General features: G+C 42.7%; 1 protein-coding gene across 1 annotated transcript in view; it reads left to right on the top strand.

Moving 5' to 3' along the window:
* Positions 1-2401: 2401 nt before the first annotated feature.
* The window catches only part of LOC126143452 (uncharacterized), a 40733-nt gene continuing 19987 nt past the window's right edge, over positions 2402-23147 (top strand). Inside the window, exons 1-3 of the mRNA XM_049915380.1 lie at positions 2402-4778; positions 16601-16728; positions 19778-19953. Of these exons, the coding sequence (XP_049771337.1) occupies positions 4634-4778; positions 16601-16728; positions 19778-19953 (449 nt within the window). The 5' untranslated portion in view covers positions 2402-4633. The remainder of the gene's footprint in view (positions 4779-16600; positions 16729-19777; positions 19954-23147) is intronic.

Genomic DNA, 23147 nt, shown 5'->3' on the forward strand with positions numbered 1-23147 from the left:
GCAGAACATCCACTGGGACCAGGGAAACTAAAAATTCGTCTCTGCGATACGGAACCAATATTACTCTCCTTGAATTTACAGAGAGGGCATTCAAATTCCAAAGCACAAAAGCAACTTTAACGGAAAGAAGAATGAGAGAAATTAGACTAGTTGCTGGCCTCAGTGCTGAATACAGAAACCAGCGGCAAGTGTTCCCCAGCAGAAGCTCGACAACACACGCACTCGTGACTCTGCGCTCTTAAGCAGCCGTCTGACGACATCACAGCCCGACTGTGTCAGGGATCCGAACAAACAGTTCAGTTTGTAGAGTTTATAGAAGTTTCAAACTGCTGCCTGAGCCTTTATAGCCTCTGAAGATGTCTCCAGCATTTGGAGACGAAACGTTAGAGACCTTTCCATTTTTTTTTTTTGAGTCATCAGTCTTCTGATTCTTTTGATGTGGTCCACCACGAATTCCTCTCCTATGCCAACCTCTTCATCTCAGTGCAGCACTTGCGACCTACGTCCTCAATTATTTGCTGGATGTATTCTCCAATTTCGTACCATGGAAGTCATTCCCTGATGTCTTAGCAGATGTCCTACCATCGTGTCCCTTCCACATATTCCTTTCCTCTTCCATTCTGCGCAGAACCTCCTCATTCCTTACTTTGTAAGTTGACCTAATTTTCAGCATTCGTCTGTAGTACATCATCTCAAATGCTTTGATTCTCTCCTGTTCCGGTTTTCCCACAGTCCATGTTTTATTACCATTCAAGGCTCTGCTCCAAACGTACATTCTCAGAAAACTCTTCCTCAAATTAAGGCCTATGTTTGATACTAATAGATTTCTCTTGGGCAGAAATGCCTCTTTCGCCGGTGTAAATCTGCTTTCGATGTCCTCCTAGCTCCATCTGTCATTGGTTATTTTGCTGCCTAGATAGTAGAATTCCTTAATTTGATATACTTCGTGACAAGTAATCCTGATGTTATGTTTATCTCTGTTCTCATTTCTGCTACTTCCAATTCCTTTCGTCTTTCTTTGATTTATTCTCAACCCATATTTTGTACTCATTAGACTGTCCATTCCATTCAGCCCATCATGTAATTCTTCTTCACCTTCACTTTCAGAATAGCAATGTCATCAGCGAATCGTATCATTCATGCCCTTTCACCTTGAATTTTAATCCCACTCCTGAACCTTTCTTGTATTTCCATCATTGCTTCATCGATGTACATACTGAAAATACGGGCGAGACACTACATCCCTGCCTACATCCTTTTGAATCCGAGCACTTCATTCTTGGTCATCCACTCTTATTATTCCCTCTTGGCTTTTGTACATATTGTGTATTACCCTTCTCTCCCTACAGCTTACCCCAGTTTGTCTCAGAAATTCTAACACGTTGCGCCATTTTACATTACTCAACGCCTTTTCCAGGTCGACAAATCCTATAAACGTAACTTTATCGTTCTTTAGTCTTGCTTCTATCACCGACAGCAACGTCGGAATTGCCTCTCTGTTGCATTTACCTTTCCTAAGGCCAAATTGATAGTCATCTAACTCATCCTCAATTTTCTTTTCCATTCTCCAATATATTATTCTTGTCAGCAATTTGGATGCATGAGCTGTTAAGCAGGCTGTTCGATAATTGTCGCACTTGTCAGCTCTTGCAGTCTTAGGAATTGTGTGGATGATATTTTTCCGAAAACTATGATGATGATGATGATGTTTGGTTTGTGGGGCGCTCAACTGCGTGGTTATCAGCGCCCGTACAATTACCCAATCTTTGCTCAGTCCAATTTCGCCACTTTCCTGGATGAGGATGAAATGATGAGGACAACACAAACACCCAGTCATCTCGAGGCAGGTGAAAATCCCTGACCCCGCCGGGAATCGAACCCGGGACCCCGTGCTCGGGAAGCGAGAACGCTACCGCGAGACCACGAGCGGCGGACCCGAAAACTAGATGGTATGTTGGCGGACTCATACATTTTAGACACCAACGTGAATAGTCGCTTTGTCGCCAGTTTCCCACAATGATTTTAGACATCCTGATGGAAAGTTATCTATCCCTTCTGTCTTATTTGATCTTAAGTCCTCCAAAGCTCTTTTAAATTCTGATTCTATTACTGGGCTCCTATCTCTTCTAAATGGACTCTTCTTTCTTCTTCTATCACATCAGACAAATGTTCCCTCCTCATGGAGGCCTTCAATGTACTCTTTCCATATATCCACTTCCTCCTCCTTTTTTGACGGTGAAATTCCCACTGCACTCTTCATGTTACCACCCTTTGCTAACAATTTCACTCAAGTTTGCTTTGACATTCTTATGCGCTGACTCAGTCCTTCCAACAATCATTTCTTTTTCGATTTCTTTATATTTTTCAGGCAGCCATTTCGTCTTAGCTTTCCTACCCATCCTGTCTATTTCATCCCTCAGGACTTGCATTTCTGTATTCCTGAATATCCCTGAACATTTTTGAACTCACATCTTTCATCATGGGTAATAAAAGAAATGCTTCAGTTATTTATTTCAATTCCCATGGTTTCTTCGCAGTTACTTTCCTTGTAACTATGTTTTTCATTCCAACTTTTGTTATTGTCGTATTCAAATGGACTGCCTACTGGGCTATTCCTTGTTGCTGTATCCATGGCCTTGCAGATCTTCAAGAGTATCTCGTCATTCCTTAGTACCTCTGTAACTGACACATTTTCGTATAGATTCTTTCTGACTTATCTCTTAAACTGCAACGTATTGTTTATCATTACTACATTGTGATATGAGTCTATATCCGCTCCTGCGTATGCCTTACAATCCACTATATCATTTCGGAATCTCTGTCGGACCATGATGTAATCTAACTGTAGTTCCCCATATCACCCAGCCTTTTCCAATTATACATCCTCCTCTTGCGATTAAGAGTGTTCGCTATTACTAGCCGAAATTTATTACAGGACGAGTTAGTCTTTCTTCTCTCTCATTCCCTATCCCAACCCCATATTCTCCAGTAACCATTTCTTCCACGTTTTCCCCTACAGCTGCATTCCAGTCTCCCACGAGTAATGGAGTTTCATCTCCCTTTACGTGCTGTATTACCCTTTCAGTACCTTCATATACTTTTTCTGTCTCTTCATCTTAAGCTTCCGACGTCGGCATGTACTATCTGAACTATCGTTGTCGGTATTGTTTGCTGTCGATTGTGATAAGCGTAACTGTATCACTGAACTGTTCACTGTAACACACTCTCTGCTCTACCTTCCTAAAGAATCCTACTCCTGTTATACTGTTTGCTGCTACTGTTGATATTACCATAATAGAAGCCCAAAATACGACAGTCCCGCCCCACAGCAGAACCCATGGATAGAGACCTGCACCGGTGCCTGGTCGCCTACACAGCCTTGTACGACGAGCCCCAGTCGACGTTCGAAACCTGTACTCGCCGGTGAACACAAGCCCACTCCACTGATCCAGGTTCCGTTTCACGTGTCCCCTTAGGCAATTTCTTCGCACTCCAAGGTCCCAGGTAGTTTTTTATTGTTGTTCGTAGTGGTCGCCTAGTGACCACGTTCATCTAGTGGAACTGGCTACTTACTGACTGTGTCGACGAGCCTCCAAGTTGACACCAAACAGAGACAAATAGAGACTCCAGCAAAACACAAGTGGAACTGAGCCCACAGAGTTCTACCTCCATGATACAGACGCACACAGGCAGTCATATGTGCCCCTGGATAGGACCAAAATTTCCTGCAGCTACTTCCTTAATTACCTTGGTGTCTCCCTCTTCCTGTCACTGTCATTTATGCAGCACTGCACGGACCTGTGAAAGTCGTTTGGTTCTATTCTAAATCAACTGCACAACTTCCCTGCAAAAAACTGGGGAGCATATGTAGACAAACAAAACAAAAGGCTGCAATTTCTCTTGGTTATTGAGCTGTCGCATATTGTGCTACAGTGTGGGAGAATGGCACTCATACAGTTAAGACATAAGGAGCCATGTTGACTATTAATGACATTGCTACAACAGCTCCCACTTAGGGGTTGCATGTTCTGTCCAATTTTGTCCCTGCTAATCTCACAATTAAGGATGCCAAGGTATTAATTCTTAAGACAGAGTGCAATAAGAATTCAGTCCAACTGAGTAAGGTAGCGCAGTATGGTCTTTCTTGTCACGAAAGACCAAGATTCAACCTCATCCAAATGGCACAAGAGAGACATGGCAACGTCTTGAAAACGTGCTATTATAGTGCAAGTGCTGCTCGTGATTATGGCGCCAAGGAGCAGACGGTGAGCCATGTTGTGGGGGAGCGCCCACTCCATGCCTTTGAAGGCGGTCTGCCGTGCTTGTCCAATCATAGTTCTGGCTGCATGTTTGTATGTGAATTCTTGTATTTCATCAGAAACGATCAGTTCGCCAGAATATGTTAGCAGACTCGCATACCAGCCGTAATGTGCACCATTATTCCTGACCCCACGATTCGTCTCTAATGGGCTGGCGACCCCTATCAATGGGAAACGTAAAAGCTGGAAAAGGGCAAGTTGAGTTTAGTTTTCACTATTCTATTCTACAAAATACAGTCAAGTTTCATAATATCATCCGTCACATAAACTGACACCATTTTAGTTTTGAAAGGTTGAACGACGTGGAATGGAACATGACAACGCTGCAAACAGATGATCTGAGGCGTCATATCGTGTCCCAGTCAGCGCATGCTGTTCGACGCATTACAAGAGCCTGGGTCGGCAGGGAGAAATGTGAGAGTCGGCGTCATGCTCAGTTTGAGTGGAGGGATAAACCTGGTGAGTATATTATTTGGAAGTTCGTTATTGTTAAATAAAGCGTAATGTGCTCATTTAGGTATTCTATAAAAACTAAGTGTAATGTGCTCATTTAGGTATTCTATAAAACTCTCGTCGAGGCTTATGAACACATGATGATGGAGTTGCACCACATTTTAAAATTCAGTCCTAATAACAGTGCATAGAAATAAAAACATAAGAACTAAATAATAATCACACTGAAGAAAAGAAACAGTTACCTAATCACAACCGATTGCATCTAACAAGAGAAGATGACCAACCTGGTCTCACATACAAAACGCACACTTGGCAGGTGTGAGCGCCAGCTGTCTATGTCGCGCGGAGATTCGGGCCACGATTATGACTGTACGCAGTTAAGACCTTCTGACCACATAGCTTTTTAACGCCCGTGTACCACTTGTTTCTGGCACGCTCCGCTGCGGTCGCCCATTGCCGGAGCTCGAACTACTGTACGGTACGGTGAGTAAGAGGTTCGCGTTTATAGTGCCGGTCAACCGACAAGCGACTGTGTGGCACCTCCAGGAGCAGTATACAGTGACGGTCAAATTGCCACGTTTAAACGTCAAAGCTCGCGACAGTTGTGACCGGTAAGCGTCGTTATAAGTGGCTATTCGACTAACTCTTACACGAGGCAAAAGAAACTCTATGAGCGTTTCTTTGTGCTACTATTTGTACCTTGCTGTTTAGTTGCGGCAGTCATAGAGAGACCCGTTAAATGGAGAGAACAATAGTTGATTGACGTTAGACTCTTCTTTATCAGAGGACGGTGGTAAAAATGATGACAATACCCTTTCACCACCATCATTTTCGTCAAACAACTTCATTGGCACAATGCGACAGAGACGTAAAATCACGAACTGACTGTTTAGGAAGCTTGCTTTGAAGATGTAATATTGTCAGATTTCACCTTGCCTCTGTCAGTAACAGAGATCTGTGTGTGTGTTTGTGCTTTACATAAAACTGCTGCAGAATATGTCCTAAAATATTGCTAAACAGTGTTGATCATATACGCGCATGGCATTGAAGTACTATCTGCTCATATTGCTTACCCATTTTTCATGTTAAATAACATGTGTTCTACTTGAAGAACAAAGTTTCGAAGCACATGGGGCAGACGTGACCGGCTCCACACACGTCTTCCCACACTTGCGACATGAAGCGGGTCTGAGGGCTCTGGACGTCACCCCGCTGCACAGTACTCTACACTCGTGCATCAGGCAGCTGCAGTGGGGCGGAGCCAGCGGCAGACAACCCGCTCATGCAGAAGTTTAAAAACTCTGCATTCAAGACTCTAACAAGAGTATTATCATAAGTATGGCAATTTATTTTAAGAGAGGGCAGGTGTTTGGTATCTAGGGTTGAGATCTTGCAAGTGTACGTTTTTCTCCTTACAAAACAAGGTCGAGTTAGTTATGTTTACGTGGAAGGTTACAAGTAATAAGAATGAAGGTTGAGGACAGATTTCATTCGATGTCAGATAAGAAGAGATCGTGCTGACACAGCAGTAGAGCACACCGCCTCTAGCCCTGACAAGGGCCTGAGTTGGCCGACAAAGAGAGTCCACGAGTCTCTCCAGTTGTGTCGTGTTCAGCTGACGTCACTCAACAGGTCCCGTAGAGCCGCCAGACCGCAGGGACGTTGAGACCGCCGCTGTCCACACTCTGGAGCCAGACATCTGCTGTGAGGCTGAGACCGGATGGCTTGGCGGGCATGTCGGGATGCGGCAGGAGTTGACTGAGTGGTCGTCCAGCCAGGAGCGTGTCCACGCGGTCTGTGAACACGGCTGCTGTCTTGGGAGCGTCCCCAGGGCACTCAGCATGAAGGTAGCGCACAGGTCCCGATTACAAAATCACTATGCGATGTGATGCGATCTAGACTGCTCGCTCACTAAACTTCAGCACAGATCTCTGACACGTGACGTTTTAAGACTCCTGTTCATTGTCGTTGCGATAAAAGTGACAATGCAGGAAGGTACTGTAACTTTTACGAAATTTTTAGACCTTTAATGCCATACGCTACAGAGCGTACGGGGATCCACTACACGATGCCAACCCCTGCAGAACAGACACTAAGAGTCGCAAGAAACGACAGAGCCCGTGTCCTTAGAAATAGTGTAAAGTGCGTTATAAAAAGTAGCGGAATTTGGCACATTGTGTACATTTATTTACTTCTTTATGCGTTTATTCCACCTGATAAAATTAAGGCATTCGTGCACTCTCTTACATATAACCTGACATCTCAATGAGTCAACATTATGACATGCGAAGTACACGGGCAGCACATGGTAGTGATAATTATACTACTTCTGCTAATAACAACAACAACAACAGTGGAGACACATAAGAACACACGTTTCTCTTGATGGGACATGCACAACTGTTGATACACATCCCCATTGATAAAATCAACTGCTCATGTAAAATTTTGCAACCGTTGCAGGTATTATCACTGATGACAGAAGTTAATGTATGGGCTTTCATAAATTCCACGTGTTATGCTTTATATCAGATTACACATACTACAAAAATTGTAGCTCTGCATCTTTAAGTTGATTTAGATGTAAAACAGCGTAAAACATCGATTTTTGCAGCAACTGTTTCAAACTGTGGATGCATTACTTTTACATGTTTGTTCGCCTTTCTTTTAACAAATTACATAATGATATAAATTTCAAAACTTTACGTACTGCAATTACATAACATTATTGCTTCAGTACAAACAGTCATGATTGCACACGAGGTTTGGCATTGGAGCGGAGTGGAAGAGAGGGGAGTCCCTTTCTCTCTCCCTCTGTCGCTCATTGTTTTAATTCGCAATCGTCGGTAGCTATAGAAAACTCTCGCTTCCCCACGGGAGGTATGCTTCGAGAAGGATCGAGGCACAGGAAAGTTCCATCTGAGGTTACGTCCTGGCGAGACTCTTGTTAATACTCGTACTTCTGCATTTATGGGAAGAATTTTCCGATTATCTACGGCTTGAAGTCGAAATCTATCGTTTTCTAAATCCTGTTCGTAGATTGTGTGGCACGCGTAGGGCCAGATATAAGCTCAGATCTCAATTGAATTGCGATGAAGAGTGGATTGAAGTTTAAGAGAATTGTCTGGCAGAATAAATGCGGGAAGGAGTGGGACACTGAAGTGGAGGGCATTCATGAAATGCCTCTGAATTTCTCTTGGGCTATAGATACTACATTGATGAATACCACACAGGCAGTTCATTTGAACAGGAATGGACATCTATGAAAAGGGCATCATAGAAGTTGGACAAACAAAGTTAATAACTGGCAACCAATGCTCTACAATCGCTATAAAGTTAAGAGATGTTCAATTGACTCTTTTATTAGAACATGTTACGCGTTTCGGGTTTAACACCCATCTTCAGACATATGTTACAAACAAGTACAAAACATAAGCGAACAGCATACACAACACGTCTCAACGTTACAGAAAATGAGATGTGGTCATATGAGTGACATACCACAAACTTCAACTCCTTCCTACCCAACCAGGCGTACAGCCTTGACAACTCAAAGAAAGTGTCGAATAACATACGACTGCGGCACGAGCAATCTTGAAGCAGAGCGTATACTGACGCTGAACAAGTCAACCAGCAGCGAAGCGCCCTCGGTATGGGGTGCTGTATGGTTTACATGTAATTTAATAAACTCATCATATAAATCTAACAGGGTGTAATTACGACTAGCAGTCGGAATAGTACTTCTGTACACGTTAACACTAAAAGTTTTTTTAATTTTTTTTTAAACTCCAAATTTTTTTACATTGCCATACTATGCCTATAGCCAGTAGTTGCACTAAACACTACTCAAAACATATGTCAATATAAAATAAATAATAGGGAGAGGGGGGAGTTTCTTGGTGAATAAACGTTTCAACCTCTCAAATCTCTAAAAGAATACCACCAAATTATATATAACCAACATTATCCATCATAAACTAAAATCCTGTGATCAGCTCGCGTACACAAACGTCTTAGGCGCCATCTGTTATAGCCAACGGCAACCACATCGGCCCATCCGCCTATCGAGTTACAGCCAAGTGATACGCATGGGCCATGACTGTCCAGACAGAAGCCTTCAAACACCAACTTACACTCCTCTACCACATGGAAAAAGTTTAATGGTGAGAGGAAGAGCATTTTCATAAAATCGCAAAAGATACATGGGCTATACCTCATACATTCCTTATATAAACTAGTGGCACGACAATTCCCCGAGTCCTACCTATGCTATCCGGATACTGGAGAGCTATAGATTTTTAAAAAACAAATACAAAACATTAAAAGTGTTAAAACTTTAGTCTAAAATCAATAAAATAAACCATGGTGTCACCAAAGAGCACCCGAAGGGCACCGTGGTGGACAAATCTGTAAATGACAACCTATATGCTCATCTAACTTTCCCTGTATGACGATAAACTAGCCAACCACTGGGCAAAAAACGTAGCTTATCATAACGGTACGTGGACAGAACACCACCAGCTCCTATAAAATACACAATCATACTTCTAAAGAGGGGATGATACATACCAAGTTCAAAACAGTATACGTTCAAACAAGCCAGAAAACCAGTTGTCCCCACCGGAAGCCTGTTTATTAAATACTGGGTGTGCAGCGTGCTGTATACGTGCGTAGATCTCCAGATCTTCAAAGTTATCTAAAATCTTCCCTTTAGGTTATAAATGCTGAATTCTTAGGCTATCTTCTATCGGGGCCCGCTTTTGGCCAGTCTCCCTTATATGGCACCCCAGCCCACTATTATTACTATAGTAATGTTCTCTAAACCTTGTGGCAAAATCACTACCCGTCTGGCCAATGTATGTCCCAGCGCATCCCCCACACTTAATTTCGTATACACCGGATTGCTTAAACTTATCTGTTTTCCCTTCGTCCGTATGTACTAAATTTTCCCCCCAACTTCTTCCTTGTATGGAAGCTTAAGCAAACGCCAGCCTTCCTGAAGGCTCTAGTTATTTTTTGGCAATATGGTCCAACATATTCCATTGACACCATATTACTATTTAATTTTTGGCGGCCTGACTGCCGCGTCTTGTTAAGAATTTTAGCTCCAAGCTCTCGTATAAATTTTTCCGAGTACCCGTTAGCCTGTCGTAATTACACCCTGTTAGATTCATGTTCTGAGTATATTATTATTGAATTACATGTGAATGCATGGAGCACATGACCATGCAGCGCCCTGACACTTTCTTTGAGTTGTCAAGACTGTACGCCTGGTAGGGTAGGAAGGTGTTCAAGTTTGTGGTATGTAACTCATATGACCAGATCTCATTTTCTGTAACGTTGAGACGTGTTGAGTGTGCTGTTCACTTATGTTTTGTACTTTCTTGTAACATATGTCTGAAGATGGGTGTAATCCCAAACGCATAACATGTTCTAATAAAAGATTCAATTGAACATCTCATGCGATTGAACAGCATCGGTGGCCAATTATTAACATAAATATGATCGCAGGCCTCAGACGGGATTTTATGTTCCATATATCAAACAAAGGTAGATATAAGGAGCTAACGGAAAAGAAACCTTGGCAAACAGAAAAAACACTGCAACTGATCGGTAAATGTAGAAGGTGCAAAAACGTTCAGAGGAACACAGGAATACAGCAGTATAAGTCACTTGGGAACGAAGTAACTAGGGGTAGATGTGAAACCAAAGCGAAATGGCTGTTGGAAAAATGTGAAGAGAAAGAATAACACATGGGCGTCTGAAAGATTCATTCATTGTACAGATTACTCAGAAGAACATTTGACGTAATTAAAAGTGAGGACGTCATCTTTAAGAAAGCATTGGGAATTCCACTATCAAATGCAGAGGAGAGTGCAGGTAGGTGGAGAGAGTAAACTGAAGGCATCTACGAGGGGAAAGACCCGTCTGATGACTTGACAGAAGAAGAAATGAGAATCACAACGGAAGACACTGGAGATCCCACATAAGAGTTGAGTTGAGTTGTTTGGGGAAGGAGACCAGACAGCGAGGTCATCGGTCTCATCGGATTAGGGAAGGACGGGGAAGGAAGTCGGCCGTGCCCTTTGAAAGGAACCATCCCGGCGTTTGCCTGGAACGATTTAGGGAAATCACGGAAAACCTAAATCAGGATGGCCGGACGCGGGATTGAACCGTCGTCCTCCCGAATGCGAGTCCAGTGTCTAACCACTGCGCCACCTCGCTCGGTGACCCCACATAAGAGTCAGAGCTTAACACAGCTTTGGAAGGCAGAAGCGATAGGTAACATACCTTCGGAGTTTCCGAAATCATTGGCGAAAGTGTCAACCAAGAACTAGTGAGTTTGGCGTCTAGAATATACGAGAACGGTGCTATACCATTAGATACAACGCTGAAGATATAAGCAGATACTTGCGAGGCCTATCGCAGAATCAGCTTAACACCTCATGTATGGAATTTGTCGACAGGAATAATATATACAGAGGAATGGAAAAGATAATAGAGGATATGATAGATGACGATCATTTTGACTGTCAGAAGGCTATTAGCAAGCGAGAGCGGCACGTCTGACATTGTAACTGATGAGGGAAGCAAAACTTGGGAAATAAAATGGACTCATTCATAGGCCCTGTAGACCTAGAAAACCCATCCGGAAATGTAAAATTCTGCAAAATGTTCGAAATATTGAGAAAAATAAGAGTAAGTTGCAAAGATAGACGGGTAATACGTACAAGAACCAAGAGGGAACAATAAGGTTGTATGACCAAGAACAAAATGCTGTCCCATATTTGGTAAGTTCCATTCTTCACCGATTCTGCTGAGAACCTCATCGTTTCTTTTCTTATCAGTCAATCTAATTTTCGACATTGTTCTCTAGCACCACATATCAAACGCTTCAGTTCTCTTCTGTCCCGGTTTTGCCACTGTCCATGATTCACTTTCATAGAATACCGTGCTCCAAACTTACACTATGAGTTACTCGTCCTCCAACTAAAACCGACATTTAATTGGATGGATAAAAAAAAAAACTACTCACCAAGCGGCAGCAGAGCACACACATAAAAGACTGTTGTGATTGACAAGCTTTCTGACCAGTGGCTCCTTCTTTAGGTGGGAGGGTTGAAAGGGAAGGAAGAAGGGTGAAGGAAAAGGACTGGAGAGGTCTAGGAAAAGGGGTAGATTTTGGGAAAGTCACCCAGAACTGTGGGTCAGAGGAGTCTTACTGTACGAGATGAGAAGGGAATACTAATTGTTGGGGACTCCATCGGACGAGATTTGAAAACCTAAGAGCTTAAATGATGATGATGATGATGTTTGGTTTGTGGGGCGCTCAACTGCGTGGTTATCAGCGCCCGTACAATTACCCAATCTTTTGCTCAGTCCAATTTCGCCACTTTCCTGGATGATGATGAAATGATGAGGACAACACAAACACCCAGTCATCTCGAGGCAGGTGAAAATCCCTGACCCCGCCGGGAATCGAACCCGGGACCCCGTGCTCGGGAAGCGAGAACGCTACCGCGAGACCACGAGCGGCGGACTAAGAGCTTAAAGGTAGAAGACGAGGTGATATGTACGACAGAGATTACTGCTAAGACATTTATCACAAGTTATAAAGAGTGAGAAGCTAAGTGCATTGTACATAACAGAGGTGGGTTGGTTCAAATGGCTCTGATCACTACGGGACTTAACATCTATGGTCATCAGTCCCCTAGAACTTAGAACTACTTAAACCTAACTAACCTAAGGACATCACACAACACCCAGTCATCACGAGGCAGAGAAAAACAGAGGTGGGATGGGGCAGTGAAAAATAGATGGGAAAGACAATGAAAGATGCAGGAAACTCAAACGGAGTGAAGCAAAGAGCAGTTACAGTGATAAAAAGCTGGGTGGCGAGAACCAAGGACATGTTGTACAGCTAGTCCCCATCAATGGAGTTCTGGGAAACTGGCGTCTGGGGGAAGATCCAGATGGTGAAACAGGCACCGAGGTCACGAATGTAATGCTGTAGAGCACGCTCTGCAACAGGATATTGTGAGTTGGCAGTGTATACCCTCACCCTATACCCATTCATCCTAACTGATAATCTGATGGTAGTCACGCCTATGTAGAAGGCTCAACAGTGTTATAATAGCTGGGATATGAATTGTGTCGTTTCGCAGCTGGCTCTCCCTTTGATAGAATATGTTTTTCCAGTTACAGGGCTATTATAGGTGGTGATAGGAGGACACACTCTTATTAACTTGTGATCACTGTTTTAGCAGTAATCTCTGTCTTGCATGTTACCCTGTGTTCCACCTTTAAGCTCTCAGGTTTCCGAATCCTGTCCGATGCAGTCCCCAACAGTCAGCCTTTCCTTCTCATCTTGTACGGTAAGACTCCCTGACCCGCTGTTCTGGGTGACTTTCCCAAAATCTACCCCTTTTCCTAGACCTCTTCAGTCCTTTTACTTCACCCTTCTTCTTTCCCCTTCAACCCTTCTGCCTGAAGAAGGTGCCACTGGTTCCAGAAGCTTGCCAATCACAACAGTCTGTCATGTGTGTTCTGCCGCTGCTTCGTGAGTAGATTCTTTTATGTATCCTATTAAATAATTTTATCAATAATTGTTTGTTTTCGTTGTTACAAAACTGACATTTGATGTTAGTTGACTTCGTTTGGCCAGGAACTCCTCTCTGAATGTTCTTCTCTACTTTTTATGTTCTCTTTAACTTATCCATTGTGAGTTACTTTATCCTCAAGGTAGCAGAATTCTTTTAGTTGGTCTAGATCCCCGTCTATAGTTCTGACCTTAACTTGAACACTGATCCCATTTCTGCTAGACTTCATTAATTTAGTCTTCCTTCAGTTTAGTCTTAATTCATAGAGTGTACACATTAGGTTGTTCATTCTGTTCAACACCTCCTACAATTACCTCTCCCTTCCACTGAGAACAGCAATGATATCGGCTATTCCTGTCATTGATATCCTTTCAGCACGAATTTTAATTCCATTTCTGAACCCCTCGTTTATGTCTGTCATTGCTTCTTCGATGTACAGATTGAATGGTAGGGGCGATTACATGTATGTCTTTCACCTTTCCTAATCTGAGCTGTTATTGGTCTTTCTATTTTTTCCCCTTGTTTGATGTACATATTGCACGTAACCCTTCTTTTGCTAGGGGTTACACCCATTTTTATGAGGGTTTCGGAAAACCTGCATCATTTTAAATTATCGTACGATTTTTATCTAACTACAAATCCTACGAACGTTTCTAGATTTTCCTTAAGTCCCGCTTTAACCATCAATCGCCAACCCAAAAGTCCTTCTCTGATGCCTTTAGCTTTCCTAAAACCAAATTGATCGTAATCTAGCACTTCCTCAATCTTCTTTTTCCTCTTATACAAATATTCTTGTCAGCAACTTGAGTGTGAGAGCTCTTTAGGTAATTGTGCGGATGTCCTCGCACTTATGTGCCCTTGCAACATACAGAACTATGTGAATGATATTTTTCAGAGACACTGACTGTTTATCTCGAGAACCAATTTGAATAATAATTTGGCTTCCAAATTTCTCAAGAATTTTCGAAATTTCGAAGAACTGTTCCATATACCTTCCACATGATATGATCCCGAGTCTTCCTAACCCCTGTTTGTTTCTGTGGGCTGCAGAGGTAGGCATCTCGACGACCGCTGCTTCCCGTGACGTCTCACGAGGCCACCTGAGGACAGAGCAGCGTCGACCTGACCGTGCTCTGAAGTCCCTCGTGCCGAAGATTCGTTTTTTTACAGACATAAAGATGAACGTTCCTTGGACTTTCTCTTTTGCGATTTGCCGCTGAGTAATTCCAATAGCATTAGGAACACAATAAACATCGTGTACACACATCATTCTCCATCTGTAGCAATGTCTTTTCTGTACTGAAAATAAGCTCGCATAAGGACGAAATGCGAAAAATCGCGCACAGGCATTTAAAAAATGCAGTATTTTTCTTAAAGACGACTTATCTGCCATTAACTGTAAAATTATTTGTTTTCACGACTACAGTTTCGATCCTATGCCATTTATACAGGTATACAGCAATAACCGAAAAGTGAAGGGCAGATGGCATGTATAGAACGCCACTATCATCCCATACATGAGGCAGTTATATTACAACAAATGCTAAAAACTGTACGTCGCTTGCATTGGGCCACTGAAGGTGTCAAAATTTACGATTCTTCTGACGTGTGTATATCTCACTGTTGTCTCTGTATGTTGAGTCTCCTATCTCCGAGTGTACATCAACTTTAGATGAGCGTAAAGATCATAGTTATGCCATAAGATAAATTTATTGTTACTGATGTTAACTTCACTAACATGAATCCCCTCAAATCACTGTTCATGTTGTTCATATGACAACTGAGGCGGTTGGTGGGGATCATATTCACAAGTCGTTTCTTCTTTGTTCTTAGCAGTGATTATACATCCCACAGTAAACGTTTTATATCAGAGTATCTTAACATTGTGTTTACATTCGTTAACAGAATTTGCCATTCTGTTTACGATACAATCATTTGACACTTCTTTATTGTGATAGTGCGGATTAGTACATATGGTATCGATCGTCAAAGGCTTACAGTAGCTTGGCTGCTCATGAAACCATGGCAGTAATAATCATATATATATATATATATATCATTTTACATATGTATTCTTTGTACCATATTAACATCACAAAGGCATAAATCGCCTTCACAACAACTTTCGTACATGAATTGATCCACTGGACAAGTAAAAAGAGAAAGGAGTACAAGAATGAGATAAAAACATGTGATGGGATACTTGACACAAATTACAGTACATTATGTAAATCACCATGTAATTGCAAAATGTACTGTTAATATGTAAGGTACTCTACCATTACAAATGTAGTCATACATTTCCATGGTCCTTAGAACGTTTAGGCCGAGAATGCCTTTTTTTTAGCTACACTTGCAAAACACCTTATTCAATTTTTTACTGAATTATTAAAATATATTACTTACGTTAAAATTAATACACCCTAAATATAAAAACGTGTATGAGTGGACATAATTCATCCTGATTTCCATACAAAACATACAACTCATGGGAAACATCATAAAGACTACTCATATTATAAAACCAGCATAGACACGATCCTGTGCAAATCGTTACGTCCTATGCTTCTCAGTAAGTCAAAGTCAAATAGCCAAACTATACATCCTCATTAATGTTACTTTCTATTATTAACAGCCGGCCGAAGTGGCTGGAACCGCAAGACCGCTACGGTCGCAGGTTCGAATCCTGCCTTGGGCATGGATGTTTGTGATGTCCTTAGGTTAGTTAGGTTTAACTGGTTCTAAGTTCTAGGGGACTAAAGACCTCAGCAGTTGAGTCCCATAGTGCTCAGAGCCATGTGAACCAATCTATTATTAACACATAAAACTGACTGGAATCTATCTCAAGATCCCTTATTTCTTAAATCTGTCTTATTGTTGGGCAAGCTGTGTGGGTGATTTTTGAAATAGTTGTATATTTCCACTTCTTCAGATATTTTGATACTTCTACCCTTAGGTTAATTTTTATTACTGGATCTAAGTTAGGTGGTGATACTCCTCTCTCTTTGCTTGATGTGTTCTTTAAATCTGTCGCTGGAATATGAGATTTGTATCGTCCGGTCAAGGTGTAACTCATACGATTACTGACGTTGTGTACTGATCTAGTTTAAAAAGGTAAATGCTACCTGCATACACTTTGTGGGGGTAGAAAGTGAAAGCTGTGCTTCCTACAGAAGTCTGATCCACTGGCTTGTTCACCAGTCCGTCGTCTCCCGTCTTGTGCAGAACTGCAGGCCCAGGCGGCTGTTTTCCGGGAACGCCACTCCAGCTACTGGCGGAACTTGGCGCAGCTGCTCTCACTCGGTGCGACGCACGCCTCACAGCTGTTGGTTCCCCTCGCATTCGAACGTATGGTAAGTGGAGTTTTTTCCTCCTCTTATAAACTGTATTATACGTACAGGGGGTGAGAAAATGACACACACCACCTGGTCAGTTCTTGGAGACTGTTTCCCAGTTTACCTCCTTCACACTGTAGCTATCTTTGGCTCTCCAGTTCTAATACTAACCACCTGGAAGAATTCTGAACCAACCTCTACTTCTGTGAGCCTTTTGGGGCTATGATACAGGGAGGCTAAGCTCGGAATGGTTAGAGATCGAAGAAAATCGTCTGTATCTTTCTTTTCTCGTATTTGCTAGCTACTTCTTTAACAGATTCAGATAACTTTGTATACAGTCCTGCTTTACAAGCTGAAGCATGTTAGCTTCATATTTAGTGTAGAGTGGTCTAGAGTCTCAGTGTGGCATTTCAAGTCACCATCAGCATCTTCTCTTCCTAAGAATCTCTAGTCCATATGGAAGGCCTATAAAATTACTTCTCTCAACATGGAGGTTCGTCAACTTTAAATCTCGTAATGAACCTGTATACATACCACATAATTCATACATTTCGACACAACTGCTCAAACTCTTCCCACCTTAACATTCACGTGACCATTTCCCACGACTCCATGACCAGACGATAGCGCAGCTGACACTTGTGGCTCGACGCCATTGGCGGCCCCCTGTGCTCACCACTGCCAGCCAGCACTGTCCGTGTGACACGGCAATGCCCCAGCCGCCGCAGCCACAGAGGACGCGCGTCAATAACGAAAACCTGCAGTTGGGGTCCACCAGTTAGCGCGTGTTGCGTCTGCGAGTGGCTTTGTTAAAGGCACTGTGCTACTACAGTCACAAGCGGAATATCTGGTGAATGTGTCAAGGCCGATGAAAATCTGTGCCAGACTAACGTGAAACCGGATGCTGCTTTCTGAGAGCATTCATCTTAGTCGTTAGCCTTTCTGCACGTGTCTCGTGGCCTAACTCGAAACATTACCGAGTCTGAATTCTCTGTCTATGATTTATGAACACTACCACCAGTGATTTTCCCACGACCGAGAATAAAAGCTATGTGGTCTTAACACATACACTGGACTCGCATTTGGGAGGACGACGGTTCAATCCCGTGTCCGGCCATTCTGATTTAGGGCATGGCCGACTTCCTTCCCCAACCTTCCCTAATCCGATGAGACCGATGACCTCGCTGTCTGGTCTCCTTCCCCAAACAACCCAACCTTAACACATAGAATGGCCACTGTACATTATGACTGTTTGGATTCTGACAGTAGTATAAATGGAAAGCAAAAGGACGCAGTATGATCTGTGTCTTTGTGTAACATTTTGTGGCGTATGTAGCAACGTGCCAATCCCTAAAGTATCGTGTGAGCCTCGTTTTGGATCCTTTGAGAGGAGAATTAGGCGATACCTGTTTTAGTGAACTGGAAAGGTTCTGGGTAGATTAAATCTTTTTCCTATAAATATTACGGATGTTTGCTGGATGGTAATTTCAAAGATTGATAGTTGCGGGTTCCGTGTTTAAGAATGGTTTCTGCCGACATCGTATCATGTCCTGTCATTGCATCTTGTTTTCGTTACCATCATCCATGCATTTCACTGCAGCAAAGGCAATTTACCTGATATATATCCAACATTTTGTAGAGTTAGTACCTCATAGCTTGCGAGAATGTTTAAAGAACGACTTCTTTATTACATTTGCGGTGCAGCTACGCTTCGTTGATCATACACTGCACCTGCTTAGGAAAAGTGTAATTACTTTACTTGTACCGGAAAACTTAGTTGTTGCCAAATCTCATGATTCCAAGTCAATGGAGAGCACCCTATAGGTTTCGATGAGTGAGTTTTCGATTATCAAAACACGAGACATAAACGGCCGTATCTGTTGACTGGAGTGAGTTATAAGCTTACAGTTTTTACGCCGCCAAGGGTCGATATACCTTTGTATGTGACATAATTTGAACATGATACCCAGAACTGATCCAGAGAAAAATATTCCCAACAGATGGACAGACAAATAGACAGACTGATAAAAAATAATACGAAAAGTATTTTCTAGAGTTATATAGTTACCAATTATGGATTTTAAATTTTTTTCCTTTATTTGCACTGTGAAATCTGGCTTCTTCCAAAAGTCATGATTGTAAATCAACAGGGAGCGCCTTATAGATTTTTGTGAGTGATTTTTCAAGTATGAAAATGTGTAATTAAATGGCCATGTCTTTATTGCATTGACTTAGAAGCCTACAATTTGTACAACGCCAAAGGAGCATAGACCTTAATATGTGACATAAATGTGAACTTCGTACCCGAAAATGGTCCAGAAAAAATGATCTTAACACTCGGACAGTCAATACATTCCTTCAAATCTGCAATATTCGAGGCGTGTTCAGATACAGACGACATTGTGTTAGATGACGAGCAACAAACGCAAATTTTCGGCAAAAGCGATCAGCCAGGCAACAGACAAACGCTACAAAATTTTGAGTCAAACTGACATTTCGTGTGTGCACAACTACCTCAGACAATGTTTCAAATATGGAGCGGCTGATGTCTATCGTTGCGTTTGTAGAAGGTCATAACGTGTGTTCAGGTTTCTCACAGCGTTGGTAACGAGTAGGATTTTGACGGATTTGTCAACAGTCTGGCCATTCTATTTTCGAAAATCGTTCAAAAGTTTGAATAGAATCTCCTCAGAGTTACAGCCACGACATGTGGCTTTACACGTAGGAACTCGACGCTGCTGGCAGCTCCAGAACATTTCAGTTGGATACATCGTCACGGGAGTATACATTCGTACATTCAGACGTCTGTAATGTCAACTAGCAAGAAATATCAGCACCTCTCTTATCTGATGTCACAGTTTGAGAAATGTATTTATTTAATAAAACCCCACTAGGCATCTGCTGTGCATTAATGCTTTTGTGCCTGTACAAAACTGAATGTACTACACTCATGCGCTGGTAGTAATTTCAGTGTCATGTAATAGTGCTACATGTAACTGTATACTAAGACAGGCTGCTGCTTGTGGATGTTATGAAAGTAATTTGAACTATTTTCTGTGTGTCTCAGGGTAACCACACGAGTGATCAGCAACTCCACGGTTGGATTAAGGACATGGAACGTGTGAAAGACATGCTGCGCACGAAATTAACCGGATGGGTACATGACATGCAATTAGCCAGCAAACAGGTGGAGCACTACGAGGTGGAAGAAGACAAGGACGGGCTAGGGCACTTGATACTCAGGTATAAACCAGTGTACACTCAAATGTCTGTCATACTCACTATGGTTTATTGGAGTTTATCTCACTTTTCTCCATGGAAGTATTCCATAGAGTTATAGAAAACACAGGGATCATTTAATTCAGAATGGAGTAAAGAACTAGCACTAATAGACAGTAGTGAAGGACATGGTTGCAGAAACTCGTGATTTACAAAGTTTTTTGACTCCGTTTTGCCTTCGATATTTTGTTCGTATTGTGTCTTAAAATGTGCCACGTATTACGTAACAGACAAGCAGAGAAAACTGACACAATAACTGATGTTACTGCATTTACTAGAGAAAGTATTAGTGGTTACAGATACTGACACGAAAAGTGAGCGTGTCCTCGTCCTATTCGGGACAAAAAAAGAGTAAAAAATTCCTCGTTCAAGAAATCGTTCCCGCAGGAGAATGGTACAAACGTGCCGTCGCTTGACCGTCGCACAGAGTCCCGTATGGAAATCATAGTAATGAGTACCGCTGGCGTAGAGAAACAGCTGAAACAGCTGAAAATAAATAAGTGGCAATCCCTAGGTGGAATGCCAGTTTGGTTTTACAAGGAGTAGTGTGCGGCACTGGCCCCTTACTTAGCTTGCATTTACCGCGAATCTTGCGATCAGCGCTAAGAACCAAGCGAGTGGAAAAAAAGTGCAAGTGACTCTAGTGTATAATAAAGGTAAAAGAACGGACCCACGAAATTGCAGACCAATATCCCTAACACCTGTTTGCTGCAGAATCCTTGAACATATTCTCAGTTCGAACATAATCGACTTTCTTCAGACTAAGGAGCTTATGTGCACAAATCAACACGGTTTTGGTAAGAATCGCTTCTGTGAAACTCACCTTTCCCTTTTCTCGCATGATGTACTGAGAGATACGGATGAAGGGCAACAGGCAGATTCCATATTTCTAGATTTCTCGAAAGCATTTGACACGGTTTCCCATTGCGGGGTGCTAACGGAAGAACGAGCATATCGAATAAGTTGAGTGACTGCAGGTTGACACAACATGACGTCGACAAAATTTCTGGTTGGTGTGATGAATGGCAGGTGGCTCTTGCTGTAGAATAAAGTGGATGAGTAGCAAAAACGAACCCGTAATATCCGGATACGGCACTCCAAGTGTCCTGCTTACCACAGTCACTTCGTTTAAATATCTGGGCGTAATGTTGCGAAGCGAGATGAAATGAAATAAACGTGTGAGGATTCTGGTAGGGAAGGCCAACGGTCCACTTCGGTTTATTGTGACAGTTTTGTGAAAGTGTGGTTCGTGTGTGATGGAGACCCCGTATAGGACGCCAGAGCGACTTGTTGTTCAGCATTGCTCGAGTGTTTGGGATCTGCACCAGGTCGGATAGAAAGTAGACATCGAAACCATTCAGGGTGAGCAGGTAGATTTCTTACCGGAGTTTCGATCAGCATGCAAGTGTTACGTATATGCTTCGGGAGCTCAGCAGGGAATTGTTGGAGGGAAGAAGACACTCATTTCGAAGAAAACAGCTGAGGAAGTGCAGAGAACCGGCACTTGAACCTGGCTGCAGAACGACCCTAATGACGCCAGCATACATTTCTGGTAGGGACCACGAAGACAAGATACGAGGAGTTACGGTTCCCAAGGAGGCATATAGACAGGCGTCTGTCCCTCGCTCTGTCAGCGAGCGGAACAGGAGAGGAAACGACTAGTTGTGGAACAGGGTACCCTCCGCCACGCACCACACGGTGGCTTGCGGATTATGTATGTAGATGTAGATACAAAGGACGATACTTGAGAGGAATTATTGGTTTCATGTCCGTAAATTTAGTGAAATCATTTTTGGCTTGGTTTCATTTGGAATCGTGAGGTTTTATCTATTCTATTTCATTTGTTTGGTCTTATGACTGCATGCATGAGGGTTGTGGTGTAATAGGTGGCCCCAGTTGGGTGTAGAGAAGGACATTGACAGGAGTTTATGACGACGGTGACGAAGTGGCAATGGTGGTGGATGTGGTTGGAACTTCTGGCTCCGGCAGTGGTGCGGGCGATGGGGCGGGCCGCGGTTTGGGGCTGGCGACGGTGTTGGCGACAGAGCCAGCGACGCTGCTGGAGAGGGAGTCGACGGTGGCGCAGGTGGCGGCGACGGTGGTGGAGCATTTGACGGAGGCAGTGGCGAAGGAGCTGCCAGACTACGGCTCTCTGTGAGTGGTGAAGCAATGAAGACGACGACGAAGGGTGGGAGATGATCGGCGAAGAACCACTGGGAGAGTCCAGGTGAGAGCTGAGGCGCTGGCGAAGTATAGTGGGACGTTTTAGTAAAACGGAGGATATACTTCGTACTGGAAATTTTGGGAGGACATTTTGAGGTTAACATGAGTAAAATGAGTCAGAGAATATACCCCACCCGAGAACGTGCTCAACGTGAGTAAAAAGGTGAGGGATGTTGCTTAAGACAAAGAACGTTCTCCGATTTCTCACAACCGTAAAACATTGAAACGAGCTCTTTAGCATTCTTTGAGCTGAGTAAGTTCTGTTCCGGTTACGTTTTACATACTTTTTGATAGTAATGGCAGAATTCGTGCTGCTTCGAAGGCAATAAAAGATATATGTAGCCCAACAAAATGCTGAACAGAGACACTGTAGAAGTTTATATGGGTTTCACAATAAGAACATTACTTGCCTGGTGAACTTCCCTCCAGAAAATCACCAAAGAAGAGGGGACGACCTTTCAAAAGAAGTTAAAATTAAAACATTCTTGCTGCTTTTTAGTAGACCTAAGTTTTCAGACTAACGTACGAGAAAACTTCGGTGTAGGCCTACACCAAACAACGGTGTCACTGACACTTCCAGATGTTCACCATGATGTCTTTTGACAGCATAAGTCTTATAGTTTGGTACGATATAAATAAGTAGGCGGATCACAAAAATTATTAACTGGTTTCTTACAAACCTAGCGACCTGTTTCCCGTAACGAACAGAGCGGGCGACCGCTTCCGTACTTGATAAGCGAGCAGAACACTGTGCGCCGTATTTAACCAAAATTATCTCGTGTTGGAGAACTCTGACAGAGTTCCGGCCTGGAGTAGATAAAGAGTCATGTAATCTTAAGATTTCGTTCGCATAATGTTCGCCTAACTTCTATAACTGAAAAGTTTTCCGCATGTTGTATATTCGGTAACCTCAAGAAAATGCATTTTCATAAGCT

This window comes from Schistocerca cancellata, unplaced genomic scaffold (genome assembly GCF_023864275.1).
Source record: "Schistocerca cancellata isolate TAMUIC-IGC-003103 unplaced genomic scaffold, iqSchCanc2.1 HiC_scaffold_799, whole genome shotgun sequence".
NCBI lineage: Eukaryota > Metazoa > Arthropoda > Insecta > Orthoptera > Acrididae > Schistocerca > Schistocerca cancellata.